At 39.0% G+C, this 18,163-nt stretch overlaps 1 protein-coding gene across 2 annotated transcripts; it reads right to left on the reverse strand.

The window, feature by feature from the left end:
• Positions 1 to 16,236, reverse strand: LOC125009845 (desmoglein-2-like). 2 transcript variants are annotated; one of them, XM_047588063.1, is made up of 15 exons: positions 16,000 to 16,236; positions 12,028 to 12,153; positions 11,654 to 11,812; positions 11,360 to 11,501; positions 10,610 to 10,770; positions 9,611 to 9,745; positions 8,994 to 9,179; positions 7,849 to 8,279; positions 7,615 to 7,757; positions 6,344 to 6,565; positions 5,372 to 5,620; positions 4,452 to 4,582; positions 3,869 to 4,165; positions 2,411 to 3,580; positions 1 to 1,698 (listed from the first exon to the last, which is right to left on the reverse strand). In XM_047588063.1, exons 1-15 carry the CDS (start codon positions 16,039 to 16,041, stop codon positions 1,591 to 1,593), a joined length of 3,702 nt encoding a protein of 1,233 aa, XP_047444019.1. In that variant the 5' UTR covers positions 16,042 to 16,236; the 3' UTR covers positions 1 to 1,590. The 2 variants fall into 2 exon arrangements, with proteins under 2 accessions (XP_047444019.1, XP_047444020.1); XM_047588064.1 differs by lacking the exon at positions 16,000 to 16,236 and adding an exon at positions 13,847 to 14,508.
• Positions 16,237 to 18,163: the final 1,927 nt, after the last annotated feature.

An 18,163-nucleotide genomic window follows, 5' to 3' on the forward strand; every position in this document is an offset into this window, starting at 1 on the left:
TCCTCATCACACAGTTTATTAAAGAAATACATGAGCATGTGAAGAACCATGGTAGAAAATGAACCCTCATTTTTATCATTTGTAATCATTGCGTTGTACATAAACTAAAGAAAATGAAACACAAGCGTTGACTAAGAAATGTACAGAACTGTATCGTGAAGTTGAATAGCTTTTCTGACATAAGATTCAGCGCAAGTCTGAACAGATTATATGTACATACAGAACCCTTCTGCCATCATGAAACATTCGCATTAGAATCATGTAAAAGTAGATGTCTGGAATATGTTGGTACAAAACTTGTGTCAATAAGCATTAACAGCTGTTTCGGTTACTTGTGCAACAAGTCAGATTTTCCTAAAGTAGCTGGTGAATGTTGCAGAACAGCGGCTTTGAATGTCTTATATGACACAGGCATGTTCAACATACTGTGTATTAATAATAATAAATCCCATAGGCATGAATATGGTTGCTCTGCAAAACACTGCATCTGTGTGAAGCAGACAACTTAATAACCCAACTATGAAAAGTTAAAACAATAACATTCAATGAATAACCCAAAACAGTGGTTGTACACAGAAAGAGTTGAGCAGATTTATGGTTAGCTGCATGTACTACAAACTTATCTCTGCTATGGATGCTATGTTTAAGACCCAGTTGATGAGAATAAAGGGTTAAGCTCCAGTTAGCGAATTCTGTCTGAGCCTTTTTTTTTTCTTTTTTCTTTTTTTTTTTTTTTTAGCTGTTTTCACAAGGAACAGTACGGGAACAGTATGAAAACTACAGCAAACCGTGAGTGACATTTATTTAGGAAACAGTGGAGTCAAAAATAAAATTTCTTAATGAATGTTATATAAGTTGGAAACCATTCTCAATGCTGCCCTAATAATAACAGTAATGAGTAATAATCACTCCACCTGCTCATCCACAAGGAGAATCTTGTGGATGATCTTAACTTTACAATAACAACTTGGTGGCACGGCTCACTGAGCTTGACTTGATAATTATGAACGTCAGGTAATCTCCAGGAGTAACGATCTGCATTTTGTTGTGCCAATCAACAAATAAGAGGTTGCGCTATTAAGGCGATGTGAAAAACAAATGAATTGTCATCAACTTTAAAGTTAAGGCACTTCTCTAAGACGTATGTAGTCTAGAAAAGCTGTGAATACAAATCCGTCTCAAATATGAAATGCTACTTAAAATGCTACATTTTAAAACAAAAAGGCAATATCTGTTTTTTGCAGCTATTCCAAATGAGAATTTCTTTCCCATTAGTCTTAATTGGAAGCTGTATTGTGAACACGTAGGCAAAGTTAGCTTATTCCTTGTCAAACTGCAGCATCACACCCTCCACCATTAAACTGACACGCACATACAGAACATCAATCATACTTGATACTTGAGAGATAGCCTTACTAAAACTTTCAGCTGCATTTAAATGTAATTTTTTCCCCCGCATCCCAGGTCAGTGAACATCTCCTGCACCACCACCTTACATATGGTAAAGCAATGATTTCTCTTATAGCATAAAGGCTTGACTTGCGTGTTATGTGCCAGTAGATGGGATTCCTTTGCAGAAGACTCAGTCCTCTAGGGCAGTTCTTCAGCCTCCTGAACCAGCTGTCCTCCATTGCTTGTTGCTTCTCCGACCACCACGGTTCTCTGAGATGATGAAAGCCGTCTTGACCGTGAAGTACTCTGGCAAAAAAAAAGAAAAAAAAAAGGCTATTTTAATATAATAAAAAATGTAATGTAATGAGTATCAGTAAGCACATTTGAAGTATATTGCTAAGATTAAAATCACATTGCACCCCTACCAACCTGATCATTTATACTTAAATCAAAATGATAAATTGCTGTATTTTTATAAAGAAAAAAAACGTTTCTTGGAGCATTACTTAGGAGTTGTCTTTGACTGCATTCACAGTATTGTCAAGTGATCTTAATAACTATTAAATAATAACTTAATAACTATTTTAACTAAGTTTGAGGTCTTTGTGAGAAAAAAAAGCTGTAAAATAGGAATGCTTTCAAAAATGAAAGTATTAACAGTTTATTGTCACCAATTAACAAAATGCAGTGAATTAACAAAATCAATATTTTGTGTGACCATCCTTTGCCTTTGAGACAGCATCAATTCTTCTTGTTCCAAACATCTCGTAGAAATAACCTCGGATGTGCCCGTTTGAAGACCTCGTCTTAACTGTCTGCACTTTCGCATATCTTAATGCTGTCTAAAAATAGTTCTACAGTTTGCCAATTGAAACTTAATTGTACCCTGCAAGACGTACATATGTACATTAATATTATTATAGCACAAATAGTACACTTTAAGCTCATAATTAATCTGTAGAAGTATACCGAGCATACTTAAGTTCAGAGTACTTTTTTAAATTTTATTTCACTTTACCTGGTTACTTCCCTGAACGCGGTGTGTCTGGCTCCCATGTCGGGCATTCTTGAGTGAGCTTTGAGGGGCTGCACCCTCGACAATCATCATGGACTGGGCACCAGATAAGGTTCCTGTGCGGATCAGGTTGGCATGGCTATTCTGGACCCCATTGTTGTCCACCAGCACTATCCCAGGACCCTGGGGTTGTCCGCTGGACATCACGGTCTGAGAAAGTCCAGATTGAGTGGCACTGATTGTGCTTTGTGGGGCTGCACCCTCGACAATCATCATGGACTGGGCACCAGATAAGGATCCTGTGTGGATCAGGTTGGCATGGCTATTCTGGACCCCAGTGTTTTCCACCAGCACTATCCCAGGACCCTGGAGTTGTCCACTGGACATCACGGTCTGGCAAAATCCAGATTGAGTGGCACTGATTGGGCTTTGAGGGGCTGCCCCCTCGACAATCATCATGGACTGGGCACCAGATAAGGTTCCTGTGCGGATCAGGTTGCCATGGCTATTCTGGACCCCACTGCTGTCCACCAGCACCATCCCAGGCCCCTGGAGCTGTCCACTGGACATCACGGTCTGAGAAGGTCCAGGTTGAGTGGCATTGATCATTACCATGGACTGGAGGTTGGTGGCTGGTGCCTCAGCCAGCAGCACAGTGTTCTGGACCTGTGGTTGGACTACATAGTGCATCGGCTGCAACACAGGAGCAGTTGTGTAGTAGATGGGCTGCTGCCGCTGTAATGTAAACATCTGGCCTTGGTTTGCCATCCCTGTATTTACTTTTGTCATTCCTTCCTTCACAGTGGTTGTACTTTTGGTCACTTTTTGAGAACTCACGTTGACCTCATTCTGCTCAGCTTTGACGACGGTTGGCTGCAGCTGCGGTGGCGGAGGGAGCTGCTGAGCCTCCACTGAACTTGAGACGGTGACTGTGGTCTTAGTGTTGACAGAGGCACGGGGCACAGAAGGTGGAACTTCAGTTGTGATCTTCTGGCCTCCACATACCTCAGCCAGAGTCTTGAACTTCAGTCCAAGGTCATCGAGGAATTGCAGGTCATTGTCAGTCTCCAGAAGGCTGCAGCAGCCCACTGAACCAGCAGGAGAGCCATTTCCCTCAAAGTCAAATGCCAGCAGAGCATCCTTTACTCCAACACCGTCATAACCATTCATTGCCTATTGTGAAAAAAAATAAAAAATTATTACCAAGGTTATCCTTATGAGTTCCATTACATAGATTTAAATTTACATTTTTAGAACCTTCTTGCTGAAAATGTTTTATTGCCCATAGGCAAGTATTTTTATAGGATAAAACAAAACTAATATCTCCAAACAAAGTCTGGTTAGACTGATCTGATGAGCACAGCAATTTGCAGTACATAGAAAAGCTGCAGCTTGTAAAAGTCACAGACAGCTGATCCAGCTTTACTTCACCTTCACCACAAGAGTCAGTAAATTCCTCACCTGAAGGTAGTACCTCTCCAGGAAGTGGTCTGGTATAACTTCATCAAAAATTGCACCGTTTTGTCTTGACTCCTTCCCATCAAACTGAGAGTAGAGGCCACTGTCACCATGGTTCACATTCCACGCTTCAAATCCATGTGCACTTGAAAACATATCTTCAACAGGGTCCCGAGAAGAAATAGACTGCGGGAAATCCATAACTGGCCTATTTGCCATTACTGGACCTCTTTGATTCTTGGCCAAACACATGACCATATTGTCATCACCCGGGATTGGACTTTTCAGTAGTGGCACTTCCTACAATCAGGAGGTGATCCAGATATTACTACAGAGTCAACATTGGTTCTTAAGTTCACAGAATTCACATCTACACAGTTTTCAAACAGGCATAATTTAAATAATAAATCACAACAGGCCACCACTATTAATGCCAATTTTTATTACAATAATAATAATAATAATAATACTAATACTAATACTACTACTAATAATAATAATAATAATAATAATAATAATAATAATAATAATAATAATAATAATAATAATAATAATAATAATAATTTATTAAGATGGCATGTCTCACCGTGTTCTCTCCCTGGTGTTCAGTGTGGTAGCTAATGAGGTGTGACTTGGTGTCAAAAGGCATCTCAGCAAACATATCTGGGAAGATTTCAGCCTTCCCACACTGGCACATGAGTATCAACAGAGGAACCACTGTAAAAAATTAAAAGAAAGTCTTACTCCAACTTAAAGGCTCCCAAAGTATTGTGCTGACATGCAATTATGTCTGTAAGCACTACAGTCTAATGTGCCAACAGGCCCATTGTGCAACTTTATGTTACACTACTGAAAGCACCTGAAGTTGTTGTCCGTCTGACACAGTTTACTAAGGACCAGTAATGGAGTAAATGTAAATCTTTAATACACATCTCTGGTAGGAAATGAAATAACATGTTGCAGTACCTAAAACAATTGGCAGTTTGGTTGTCACAATCTATTTTGCTAATATTAAACATTACACGATTGAATTCCATCTGAAAATGGCAGCCCATGGATTTTAGGTCTTATTTAGTATGAATTAAATCCTGCATAAAACATATTTTGGTGCCACTGAAAGTACATGTTGTAAAGCAGGAGGCGTTTTACATATATTTTTTAAACTTGAGGACAGAATGACAGTTTGATCACTTGAAAACAGACTCAAGGGTTTTGCCATTTTAGAAAAAAGTAGATTGGCATTGGCTTGCACCACAATTGGTATTGTGATGCACGGCGTCATGTGGAAATGTTCATACTTGACAACGCTCTGCATACTTCTGGTTATGTTAAAAATCATCTGATTGATGTCTCCTGTTTCCAATCTGGTAGCCCGCTAGACAGCCACCACTCAACCCTTTCATTATGTCACTCCCAGTATTTCAGCGAAAATGGGATTTTCCCTTAAGACCATTATTACAAAATAAAAAAGAGATTTCATCAGAACGTGCATCAAAAAACACTTACATAGTAACAGCAACAGGCCCAGTATTAGTGTCCCAATGCCTGCAGAACCTAAGCTCGCTCCTTTGACGGCATCAGCGGTAAATTTGGAATCTTGACTTGCACACAATCCGTCATCTCCACAGGTACAAGCTTCGACCTTCACAACCTGTGGTTCTGGACAGGACTTTCCCTGGTTGTCCTCCACCTCAAATTCCAACTTGTAGATACCAGGCCATAAGGAATCTTGAGACGTCACAGTGACTGCAGTATCTGTTTAATAACAAACAAAGGAAAGGTGTTGAATATCAGTGTCAATTATCCTACAAAGAAGAAGTCAATTTAAGGTTCTGGGTTGGAATACATCTGCTGACTGGAGCCTTTCTGTGTGGAGTCTGTATGTTCTCAGGTTTCCTCCCACCGTCCGAAGACATGCTTGTTTGGGTTAATTGGTGATTCTAAATTGGTCGTAGGTGTGAGTGTGAATGCTTGTTATTGAGAATGTAGCACAGAGCTCCTACACACAACCCAGAGACATTAATTCTACTTAATAATATCATGCAGGCAGAGACAACTAAACTGGACTGCAGTAGCGTTAGCATGTTAAGCTAACAGACGCTAACAGTACATTGGTATCAGGCAATGCAGAAATGCTTTGACATAGCAACTACAGTGAAAATTGTATTTTATTATTATACAGTATATTGTAAGTATTTGTTTATTGAAGAAAATACTCTACTTTTCAAATCACTAATTCTTTTCAATATAAAGCTGAAGTTTGTAAAATTGATGTGTAAAGACGGCACTAAAACACACAAAAACGAAGCAGTGCATTTAAAAATAGCTAACCTTTGGTGGGTGCAGTATGTGGCACTAAAAGCCTTATTTGTCAAGTCAGAAGACAATACATGTGGTTATCAAATTCGGTGCACGTGGAAGAAACCTTATGTTGGGGCTTTCTAGGAAAGTAAAATTTAAAATCTTGCTTCTCCTCACCATTGATAGGAGTCAATTGCCATTTTCCATTAGTGTTTTCTTCGACAACGGAAAAGTGTAAAGGTGGTCCATTGGGGTATGCATCGCTATCGTGAGCGTTCAGCTGAAAAGAGTTATTCGTGGTGCACAGAAACTGGTAGTTACTGGTCAGCTTTGGGCAGTTGTCATTAACATCCTCCACCTGGATGGCCACGGTGCCTGTAGCCGTTTTGCTTGGCATGTCTGTGATGGGGAAAAAAAGAAATATCATTACTGTAGATATTCTGTAGTTCAACCTTTTCCTTTGGCTAAATTGTCCTTCTCAATCCCCTCTGCAGTTTGCTCTTCCAATAATGTGTTGAAGTGCAGTCAAACAGCCTAATCTGTGGGAGTTTATCAGGCATGGCCAGCTGGAAGGATACCCTGGGGTAGACCAAGAATTTGCCTAGAGTCAAATATAGGTGAGTCTGACGAAGACGACACACTACATGCCAGAAAAGTCCAGTCTGTTCAGGTATACTATGTTTTCTAGCTGCGGGCCAAATGTGTTTTTTTCATTTTTGGATGCCGAAATGTGCCACAACATTTGGAGAAAGCACCTCCTGTGGCCATTGGAATCGATGAGGAGTGGATGGTGAAGAGACAGTACGAACAATACAGGAGCTCAGGAGTCCAGGTGGTAATGTGTTAAATCTGCAGGAAGTGACTAGAAAGGGTGTATGTCTAATGCAACTGCATATAAAACAAGTGAGTGGGACTGCGCAATATCAGAAACATTCTCTTTCCTAGTGACTCTGAAAAACTAGTTAATGCACGTGTCCAGACTACACTATTGTAACTCTTAGCACGTCGTAATGGCTCAGTAATAAGTCTTGAAACAAACTAACTTGCAGTTAGGGCATTGATGGGTGTTAGCATTTGGGAGCTCATATTTCTGCAGGTCCAGATTTACGATTTCTGTCTCTGGCCTGAGACCACTTATTCTTTGTCATCATTGTCACAACCTTCCCAGTTTTCATTACAGTTAGCCACTCCTGTCTAAATGTTGACCAAAAAAATCACATATACATATACATACGTTATGCCAGCCTACTCAGCACTTTTTTTTTTTTTTTTTGGCATTCATAATGTGACGTATACAGTATATGAGTTAAACCATGTAGCTTGTAGAATCTAATAATTGAGATTACAGCCTAAAGGTTAAATCCACAACAGTTTATCGACAGCAGCTTGTCACAAGAGTATTACTCTGACATGTAAAACATCTAGCTGGAGCTAGTAGAAGGACGTACCGTCGGAAAGGCAGATTATTTCAGCGTAATATGTCCCATTGATCAAGGCTGGGGATTCTCTGTCAGGCATCTTGTTCAGTTTGATCTCAGCTGTCTCTGGATCAATGGTTATCCAGTTGTCAGGGTCTGAGCCCTTGGCGTACCTACACAGGAAACAGGCCCCATCAGTTAATAATATTGACCATATTGTAGCATTATCTGTAGACAATTTCATTTGTGTTTGTGTACACGCACTTGACATTCTCAGCCTGTTTCCCTGTGTCTCCATCTATTGCAGGATAGCGGGCAATAACATCGTTAACCTTGATGGAGGTGGATCCCTCCGAAATGGGAATAGGTTTGACTTTGGGATTGAAACTTGGTCCGTCAGGCTGGTTCTTCACGTTGATTTTGACGGAATAGGTTTTAAATGATGAGATTAGCCATGATGATCCACTTGCACCAGATATAGACCCACTTGCAATCCCGCCTCCTCCACCTCCTCCACCACCTCCGCCTCCTCCACCTCCTCCGCCTCCTCCGCCTCCTCCGCCTCCTCCACCTCCTCCGCCTCCACCTCCACCTCCTCCGCCTCCTCCTCCACCTCCTCCACCTCCGTGCATCGGGGCCTTGTTCCTCACAGACAGTCCAAGGTCAAGGTTTGCCAAATTTTCATAATCAACAGGCTGTGAAATGGCAAATACGAACATAAAGAACATAGTTTAGTATCATAAATATGACGTGCATATGATGCATGTATAAAAAATCAGTTTTTATATTAATATAGGTTTAGATCATTTTATTCTTTTATTTAAATGTTCTGTGCTCATGACGGGTAGCTACACAACTTGAGCTGCTCTTCTAATGTGACTTTTTCATTGATGTGGGGGCTGGACTGTGTTCAGTCTGTCAACTATTTCCTCCTGAGCTCAGTGGATGGAGCAGTCCTGGCTCGTGGCGGGGTTAGATGCTAAATGGTTATTGCGTCATTGAGCATTCATGTGTTGTTCAGTAGTACTTTCCCAATACACCACAATAAAATTTAGCCTCTAGCTGTTATACTAGTTCCCTTTATTTAATATTTGAGCACTGTACATCCAGTTGTTTCTTAATCAATGTGAACATTGGTCCGAGTGTGTCTTGTTCCAGTAGCCCAGTTGCCATCAGCCTGTCCCCAACACATTCATTACTATATTAATGATTATTATTATATCACTGCATGGCAGATAATATTATAATCTTAATGCTTACGTAAATGTTACTTGTCATATTCTCTGATAAATAAATATATACAAGATACAAAAGGTATGCATATCCTTCTGTAATGACCATGATGCGTTTTTAAAAGTGAAGGCTACACTTCAAATAGTCTGGGGCTCGTAGGGTTAAAACTGCAGTACCTTGACAAGCATTAGGACGCCCTCATTGGTTTCAGGGTCTGTTCTAATGGTGAAGTAACCCTCTTCATTGCCTTTGACAATATCAAACACAGCTTCCCAGTTGTCCGTATCCACCATGTCCATGTCCTCTGCTTTGAACCTCATCACCTCCATGCCATATGTATTCTCCTCAATGCTTGCTGAAAACTACGAGTAAAAACACATTCAAAGATCAATTAAACCATATTAAGTTTAGTGCCATATTCAATGAAATTCAAGGTTTATTTTCATAGAACAATAAAACTTGTCCAGGGACACTTTGCCAAACTCAGAGCTCTAAAATCCAAGAGGGAGCAGTAAGGTGAGGGTGGCAAGTCAAAACTTTTAGCAGGTGTTAACACTGAGGAGAAGCCAGTTCTATATAGGTGGACTCATCTGCTTTAGGTCAGATGGGTAGAGTTGACCAGTTTCATTCATTTTCATTTAATTAAATTACACTCAGTAAACAGATGAAACAAAACAGAATACAGGCAAAAAAATTACTCTCAGCCCTTACTATAACCATCTATCAGTTCAACAATTGTTGTGAAAACACGACATAACATGAACATGTAGAAGAGTGTGAGAAAGAGAACTACCTCGTCTTTGTCAAGGGTGGGCAAATTGTCATTCACATCATCAATCTTAATGACAACAGTGCCAGTTGCAGTATTTCCAGTTGGATGGCCATCTAGATCCTGTCCTTTCACTACCAGAGTGTATTGGGGGGTTTTCTGAAATGATAAAGACAAGAAATCATAGATCAGTTACACACACACACACACACACACACACACACACACACGCACACACACACACACACACACATTAACCCTTTAAATGCCTGTTTGATTGCTCAAAGTCACCGCTGTTTTAACGAAACAAATAAAGAAACAAAAAATGAAAAATGAGCTGAGCTTAAGCTAATGTTGGTTGGCTCTGGCATTTTTTCATATCAGTCTTGGGTATTACCAAGATTATCTAAAATACTGACTTGATTGAATTGTTAGTTTTTGCGTAGCATCAGATTCAAAGATTTAAAATTTAATACCCTCTTGTAACCTTGGCGGACAAATATGTCCCATTGACTTCCATTATAACTACATTTTTTGATCTCTCAGCCATGACACAACGAAATCATTCATTATGGAACATTAGGGTTTAATTTATGAGAAAAAATGGTCAAATTAGTCATTTCTTAGTGTTTAACACAAAAATCTGTGCATAAAATGTTTGTTATATCATTCATTTTTGTGCTTCTGTTATTGAGCTTAGCAGGCTACTATGAGGGGTGTGTGTGTGTGTGTGTGTGTGTGTGTGTGTGTGTGTGTGTGTGTGTGTGTGTGTGTGTGCATAGATTTTTTGGTAAAAAAAATAAAATAAATAAATAAATAAATAATTCACAGCGTTCTATTGACCTATTTGTTTTGAATTTCAAAATTTGTGTAGAGATATACTTTGTTACAAAAACTGTGCCATATGCGCTAACGAAGCCAAAATGGCAGCCAAATGAAGAGGAAAATGTTGCCCAAATGGACAAAAATGTCCCTAAGGTTGCCTGAGGGTTAAAAGTGAAATGCTGTTGGTATAGTTCGTACCTCTCTATCCAGGGAAGGGTTTTTGACGTAGATGGTTCCATCTCTTTTCATGTAAAACATGTCATGAGGTGGATTCTGACTTATGAGACTATAGGCAATTATAGAATTGTTATTGCCAGGTTCATCATCATCCGTTGCCACGACTTTCATAACCGAAGTTCCTGAAAAAAGCATTGAAAGACACAGTCATGAAACTTCTAGTTCTACATCCAGTGTTTTACACTCACACTTGAAGCCTGACCATTGTGCTGGGTGCATATCCTTTCTCGTACAATATATGCAAGACAACTTTCTGTCTATTTTTTAACTGTGCATTGTTCACGTCTGTGTTTATGTGCCTGCAGCCTTCATGAACACACAGGTATAGGAGAGGTACATGAAGAGGAAACCGTGCACAAGTTTGTCCATCTTGGATGACATCAAATGAAATAAATATACGCTTGAATTGTGGCTTCATGGCGTCATGCCTGCACCAGCCAGTTTATTTGATATTGTTATTGCCTTGAAGAAATTCTGTCATGACTCTCCTGAGATATTATGTATACAAAAAAGACACTGACAGACACACACAATATTCTACTAAGATACAGAAATGTGTGATGTACAAAACAACGGAGCAAGTAATCATGTTGTATAGTAAAATATCTTAAAATTTGTCTTTGAAGCATTTGTTTTTAAATTAATGCTAGAAATGCACTCAACATCTTTGCTTAGTATTCAAGGACCCATTTTGTGTATCGTGATATTAACCTGGAGGACTGAGCTCAGGCACCCTCCCGGACTGGATCTTTCCAAACACTGGACTGTTGTCGTTCTCATCTACAACCTTGAACCGAATGATGACATTTTCCTCGGCCTCTGTGCCGTCAGTGAACGTTGCAACACCCGTCAGCTGAAACAAATTCAAATAATGTTATCCACCTATTATACTGTACGTGTTTGCAGATGGAACACAAACATTTCTTTTGCCAAATTATTCAATTGTTGAAATCAAAAGCACCAAGTTCAAATTCTTGTGAAGGGAAATAAACATTAAATACTCACGTTGTACGAATCGATGAACTCCCTATCGAGCTTTTTGGTCACAAAAATGTGTCCAGTTTCAGAGTTAATTGTAAACACATGGAATGGATACCTATCTGCGCCAACGCCTTTCAGGGAGTACTGAACATTACCACTGCCCGAATCCTTATCTGAATGAATCTAAAATAGAAAGAGGAGAGAAGCAAAGTATGTTAGTTGATTTTTATTTCACTGCATTATAGGACAATGGTTACACTGGTGATGTGAACAGTAGCCAAGAGCTTCTTCAGCCACATCTGTTTTTAAACCTCTTCTTCTTCCTGAATATTAGCACAAAAACTAAAACATCAGTCGAGAAAACTTTAAGCAGCTGAAGTTAAAGACCATTGACTCACATAGGCAACGTGGCTTGCAGGAGGTTCTTCATTTTCATTAATTTTTTTTGCCGGAGGAATCCAGTTTCTTTTTCTTCTCACCAGACTGCCTCCAGTGCTAGCTCCCGCCACAGCAACCACCTGGAGCTGTAACACAACACATGTTATTACTTTTAACTTGACAACTTGACACACCTGATAGTGATATGGATTGAGGGGAGTGGCCTCGGCGGATAATCCCACAGACACTCGATCGGCTTGGGATTTATTGAATTTAATGGATGGAGTCTTGAAACTTCTCCTGAATTAACAAAAACCAGTTCTGATGAAGAAGTGAATTTGTCTCAGATGATTCTTGACAAGCAGGAAACCGCGGGTGAAGTGTTCCTTGACATTGGAAGATGTTGTTTTATTTTATTTTATTTTATTTTATTTTATTTTATTTTATTTTATTTTTTTTCCCTCTTTTATTTTTTATGTTGTGTGTTTTGTGGAATTATGATTTTTTCTTCTTCTTTTTTTTTTACTGCTGGCTGGAGGTACTAAAATACATTTCACTGTGCACTGTATGTGCGTGCTAATCTTCTCTGTTGTGTCACTGTCATCTCTTCCTTGTTTCTCTTCCGTAATTACTGGGCATTTTACGATGTGTAAAACATCTAAATATTACGTAGCACAGATGCAAGCTATTTTATTTTATGTTATTTTATTTATTTTTTACTGCTGACTGAAGGCACTAAAACACAAATCACTGTGCACTGTATAACTGTGCATGTGACGAGTAAAAAACAACTCATCTTATTTCCTTTTAAAAATCAAAACAATTATAATGATAATAAGTTATTATCATTATAATTTTTTGATATTATTATTAATGTTATTATTAATTTATTAATATGTATTATTGTTAATTATTATATATTATTAACTACTATTTAGTAATGGGAACAACATATGCGCATCAATAAAGAGCCAGATAAGCCCCGTTGCTGCGGTAACAGCGACTCAACTACCACTTACAAGCATCCCAGCTTGTGAACCAACACGACCTGTAAGTAATTCACTCTACAAGTGGGGATCTTAGAAGGACGGAGGGGGAAAAACACTTCTATGTTCACCTGGGGTGATCCCAGGGTTGAGTCCTGAGATAAACCCAACTTCCCTCAGTTCTTTCCGCAACAGAGAACCACAAACGATATTATACGAGAGCCAGAACAACTGTGAGACAGAATGAGTTATAATTAGTTTGTTGCTTGGCATTTGTACAAAATGAATTTGACTTAACTTAAAAGAAGATGTAAATGCTTCCGTGTAAAATGATAGTTCTGCTGAAAACTATTTACCTTGTTATGAGGTAAACAACACTCAGCCACTCCCTTGATGTTCTTTTCACATTGAGTGTACTGTCAAGCCGGTGTTATCACAGACACTTAATTTAAAATGAATATTAACTGAAAATATCAGAGCAGTTTTTCACATCCAACAAAACATGTGACTCACCTGGTACATTAACTCAAAGATCATCCTGGATTAACTCCTCATTCTTTGTTGAAGAGTAATTAATCTTTAATGAATTTGTATTTCACATTGACCTTAATCCTAATCCAAACAGGATTGAATAGGATATATATTTATCTAAATAGATAGACAGATATTATTATTATTTATTTCTTAGTCAGTTCTCTCCTCTACTCTCCTCTCTTTCATACGAAAAGCCCCCCCCAAAAAAAAAATAAAAAAAAAAATAAATAAAAAAAAATAATCAGACAACAGAAACAGACCAAACATACTAGTTTGGGTTTTAAAGGTGGAAAGGAGACGAAATTCCATCTGCACTCACCATCAGTAGCAACAAAGGCACGGAAAAAGTAACCGAGATCATGGCTGGGCAAAAAAAAAAAAGTCCGGTTCAAGAGAGCTGATGGTCGAAGAGAGCTCCTCGTGATTCAAAACCCTGCTGAAGTCTGACACCTTCTATCCATCTGCGCCATCCGCACCTGCTACATACCCTCTTTGCACGCCCTGCCCAGGGGCGGATCTAGAGTCTACTGGGACCCGAGGCAAGCATTCCCATGATCATCTCTAACAAGCATTCATCACTATAACCTTGTAAATATATCAGGGACCAGCCCCCTTCAAAGGCTTTGTGATGTGTCTGTTCTTGCTCCGATGTTGTATCATCATCCTGGTTCCATGATAGGCTGGAGACGGATTAGTCAGCTGGAAGAGGATGGTTCTGTCTGCTCGCTGCAGGTGTTGTCCCTGAACGGCACTTTATCCTCTTTAGCTGGTGTAAGAAACTTATATCATAAGAAACTTATGTCGTGAGCCGGGGGAAAGATGAGGTCAAGTCAAGTGATAGGGTCCAGCAGTGGCGTTTGCTCCTGGAGGCCAATGGAAGCCATGCTTCCTCTCTTTTATCGTCTCTGTAGCAGTTTTTAACAGTTTTGGTGATTCTTCTCTGTTGTGTCACTGTCATTTATTGAGCATTTTACGATGTTTGAAATGCCTAAATATTACGTAGCACAGATGCAAGCTATTTTATTTATACTTTTTTTTTAGTTATAAATTTGTTTGTTTGTTTGTTTGTTTGTTTACTACTGACTGAAGGCACTGAAATACATTTCACTGTGCACTGTATAACTCTGCATGTGACAAATAAAAAAAAATCAAAACAAGTATCATGATAATAGCTACTATTTAGTAATGGAAACGACATATGCGCATTAATAAAGAACCAGATAAGCCCCGTTGTTGCGGTAACAGCGACACAACTCCTACCACTTACAAGCATCCCAGCTTGTGAACCAACATGACCTGTAAGTAATTCACTCTAGGGGGAAAAACACTTCTATGTTCACCTTGGGTGACCCCAGGGTTGAGTCCTGAAACAAACCCAACTTCTTTCCACAACATAGAACCACAAATGATATTATACGAGAGCCAGAACAACTGTGAGTTACAATAAGTTATAATTAGTTTGTTGCTTGGCATTTGTACAAAATGAATTTGGCTTGACTTAAAAGAAGATGTAAATGCTTCCGTGTAAAATGACAGTTCTGCTGAAAGCTATTTACCTTGTTATGAGGTAAACAACCCTCAGCCACTCCCTTGATGTTCTTTTCACATTGAGTGTACTGTCAAGTCGCGGTGTCATCGCAGACACTTAATTAACTGAAAATACCAGAGCAGTTTCACAATCCAATAAAATACCTGGTGACTCACCTGGTACATTTGAGGAAAAAAAATGACCAAACACAAAGCTCATACTGGATTAACTCCTCAGTCTTTGTTGAAGTGTAATTAATCTTCAACGGATTTACAATTCACATTGGCCTGAATCCTAGGTCAAACAGGATTAGTTAGAATAAACAGACTGATTAATCTGGATGGGTAGGCAGATAAATGGGATAGAAAAACACCCTTCAACTCCTTCAACTGATTTATTGTATTTCTTCGTCAGAAAGCCCAAAAGTTACATAATGCAGCAAAGAAATCCGAGGGCAGCACAGCTACAGTGTTACTTTGTTCTGGTACTTGGCCTCCTGTGGGACCTCTGGGGGACTTCCCACGATGCACTTAGCTTCTCTCCTCTCCTCTCTTTAAACATCCAAAGCTCTCATATGCCACTATTACGTAAAATCACTGGAACAATTTTCTGCCTCTGCACACTTGTTGCGGTGTTCTCTTTGCGTGCTGCCTCAGTTCATCGTCTTTATCCATTACCATTCACTCACCCCACCCCTTCTCATTACTTTGTTCTGTCTTCGTATTCGTCCGCATAGTTTCTGTATTGTGTTGTGTTCTTATTGCCTATATCTTTGTACTACAAAAAAGCTTTAATGAAATTTAAATAATAAGAAGAAAAATCTCCTACCTACATGCAGCTTGCACATAAACTTAATAGACTATTAGACAAGAGAAACAGACCAAACATACTAGTTTGGGTTTTAAAAGTGGAAAGACAGGAAACGAAATTCCATCTGCACTCACCATCAGTAGCAACAAAGGCACGGAAGAAGAAACCGAGATCATGGCTGGGCAAAAAAAAAAAAAAAAAAAAAAAAGTTCGGTTCAAGAGAGCTGATGGTCGAAAAAAGTTCCACGTTATTCAAAACCCTGCTGAAGTCTGACACCTTCTATCCATCTGTGCGCCTCGCTATCATGTCAGTCTGTGCAAACCAGGCGAAACATCGCGTGTCGCACCTGCACAGCCAATGGCTCGTACCAATAGTGCGCACGCTCTACATACCCGTTTTGCACGCCCTGCCCAGGGGCGAATCTGGTCTAGTCTATTGGGAATCAAGTCAGGAACATCCTCAACAAGTATTTCCCAGCATAATCTTATAAACAGCATAGCAGCATCAGCCCTTTCAAAAGGGTTTGTGATGTACCTGTTCTTGCTCTGATGTTGTATCATCATCCTGGTTCATGGTAGGATGGAGATGGATTATTCAGCTGGAAGGTGCATGTGTTATCCCTCATATCTTTATCTTTAGGTGGTGTAAGGAACTTCTATCATAAGAAACTTAGACCGTGATCCAGGGGAAAGATGAGGTCAAGTGCACGAAACCTGTCATAGTAACATGGTAAATTAATCTTTTCATACTGTACGATTTAACCTTTCAGACTGTCTTAGCCTTCCGTTGTTTGTAATATAACACAGCTCCAGGAAAGTTAATTAAACTCGTGCTTCAGACCAAACTGTGGCCAGTTAGGCTTTTACACTTACAGCGTGATGAAAATATACATATCTCGCACACATTATCAACAGGGACAACAGAGCAGAACACGCACACATAGAGCTAACTAATGTAACCATCAAAGAAAGAATAAAAGAAAGAAAAAAAAACGTGTTCTTTCTTGTTCTTTGTTTCCCCCTCTTTCTCGTTAACTATTAAACAGTTATGTACATGCCACATATGGGGTTGGGCACGCAGTCGTGTCTCCTACTGACATTAAAAATTATGCACATTTCCCCAGAAGTAATTTCTTACTGGCCCATCTTACAGTAACGCATGGCCGCCGCATCTTTCTCGCTGTATTTTCTATATATATATATTTTTTTTATTTTTTCCCAGTATAGCCCACCTGTTCAAGCAGGTGCCCAACATAATGGTATGCATACTTTATATTTGCATTATATACTATATAGTTTCATGTTGGCATAAACCAATATATTCTTATTTCCCCATTTAAAAAAAAAAGTGATTATGGAAGGTAACTACTTCACCATGCATATACTCTACAACCAGGTCTGCTCCCAGTAGATGAACAACTACACTGCAATTATGTGCAATATCTCTTACATACACTTGTGCAATACTTCTCTCAATCTTAACTACATGTACATATACCGTTTACATTTCGTTTATACACCTGCCGTTCTTTTTTGCACTGTCTGCATCTCCCTGTCACTGGAGATGTGTGAACACATACGTACATTTATATTTATAAGCATACCCACTTCTTTACGTGAACACTGCCTTGTTTGTTGTAATATAGGTTTCTTATATATGTTTGATATTTTTATATTCTATTCTTTTTAGTCCACCCATATGTGCACTGTGTGCACTGTGTGCACTGTTTGTGATGTTGAATGTTGAATGTCTTGCTGCTGTTAACAACCGGAATTTCCCCACTGTGGGATGAATAAAGGCTTAAAATCTTATCTTATCTTATCTTATAGATTGTGTGGAATAAATGCTTTAATTTATAAAGGTAATTTGTTATTAAATTTACTGTTAAACTTACTATTTATGAACATTTAAAGGGTTTATTCTCAGTGAAATTAGAATAGACCAGCTTTAGAAAAGCCTGGACAACTCAAAATATATTAGTACCATTGTCTTTCTCCAGGTGGTATTACTGTAACTTATATATTATATTATGCAAGTTACATGTGCTATTTCAAACATAGAAAACAGCAAGCAATTCTTCTTCATTTTCTGACCATCTATTCAGGGTTGTTAGTTTCTAGTTCATCATTTTGACAACTGACATTTTAACACTTTACAACAATCTCTCAACACAGACGTTGCGCCATTATCTATCCACCACTTCAACGGCATGAACTGTTCTGTTTCAAATGTCAGCACTCTCGATGCAGTTTCATTATTAAGTGGATTTTGTTAAATACTTTTTTCCCTCATACTAA

Source organism: Mugil cephalus, chromosome 6 (genome assembly GCF_022458985.1).
Source record: "Mugil cephalus isolate CIBA_MC_2020 chromosome 6, CIBA_Mcephalus_1.1, whole genome shotgun sequence".
Taxonomy (NCBI): domain Eukaryota; kingdom Metazoa; phylum Chordata; class Actinopteri; order Mugiliformes; family Mugilidae; genus Mugil; species Mugil cephalus.

Coding starts and splice junctions, on each gene's coding strand:
- LOC125009845 (XM_047588063.1), bottom strand. CDS start 16,041: ATGATCTCGGTTTCTTCTTCCGTGCCTTTGTTGCTACTGATG. Junction 11,813..12,027: donor CTGCAAGCCACGTTGCCTAT/GTGAGTCAATGG, acceptor TTTCTATTTTAG/ATTCATTCAGATAAGGATTC. Junction 4,583..5,371: donor GGGCCTGTTGCTGTTACTAT/GTAAGTGTTTTT, acceptor AATTTTTTACAG/TGGTTCCTCTGTTGATACTC.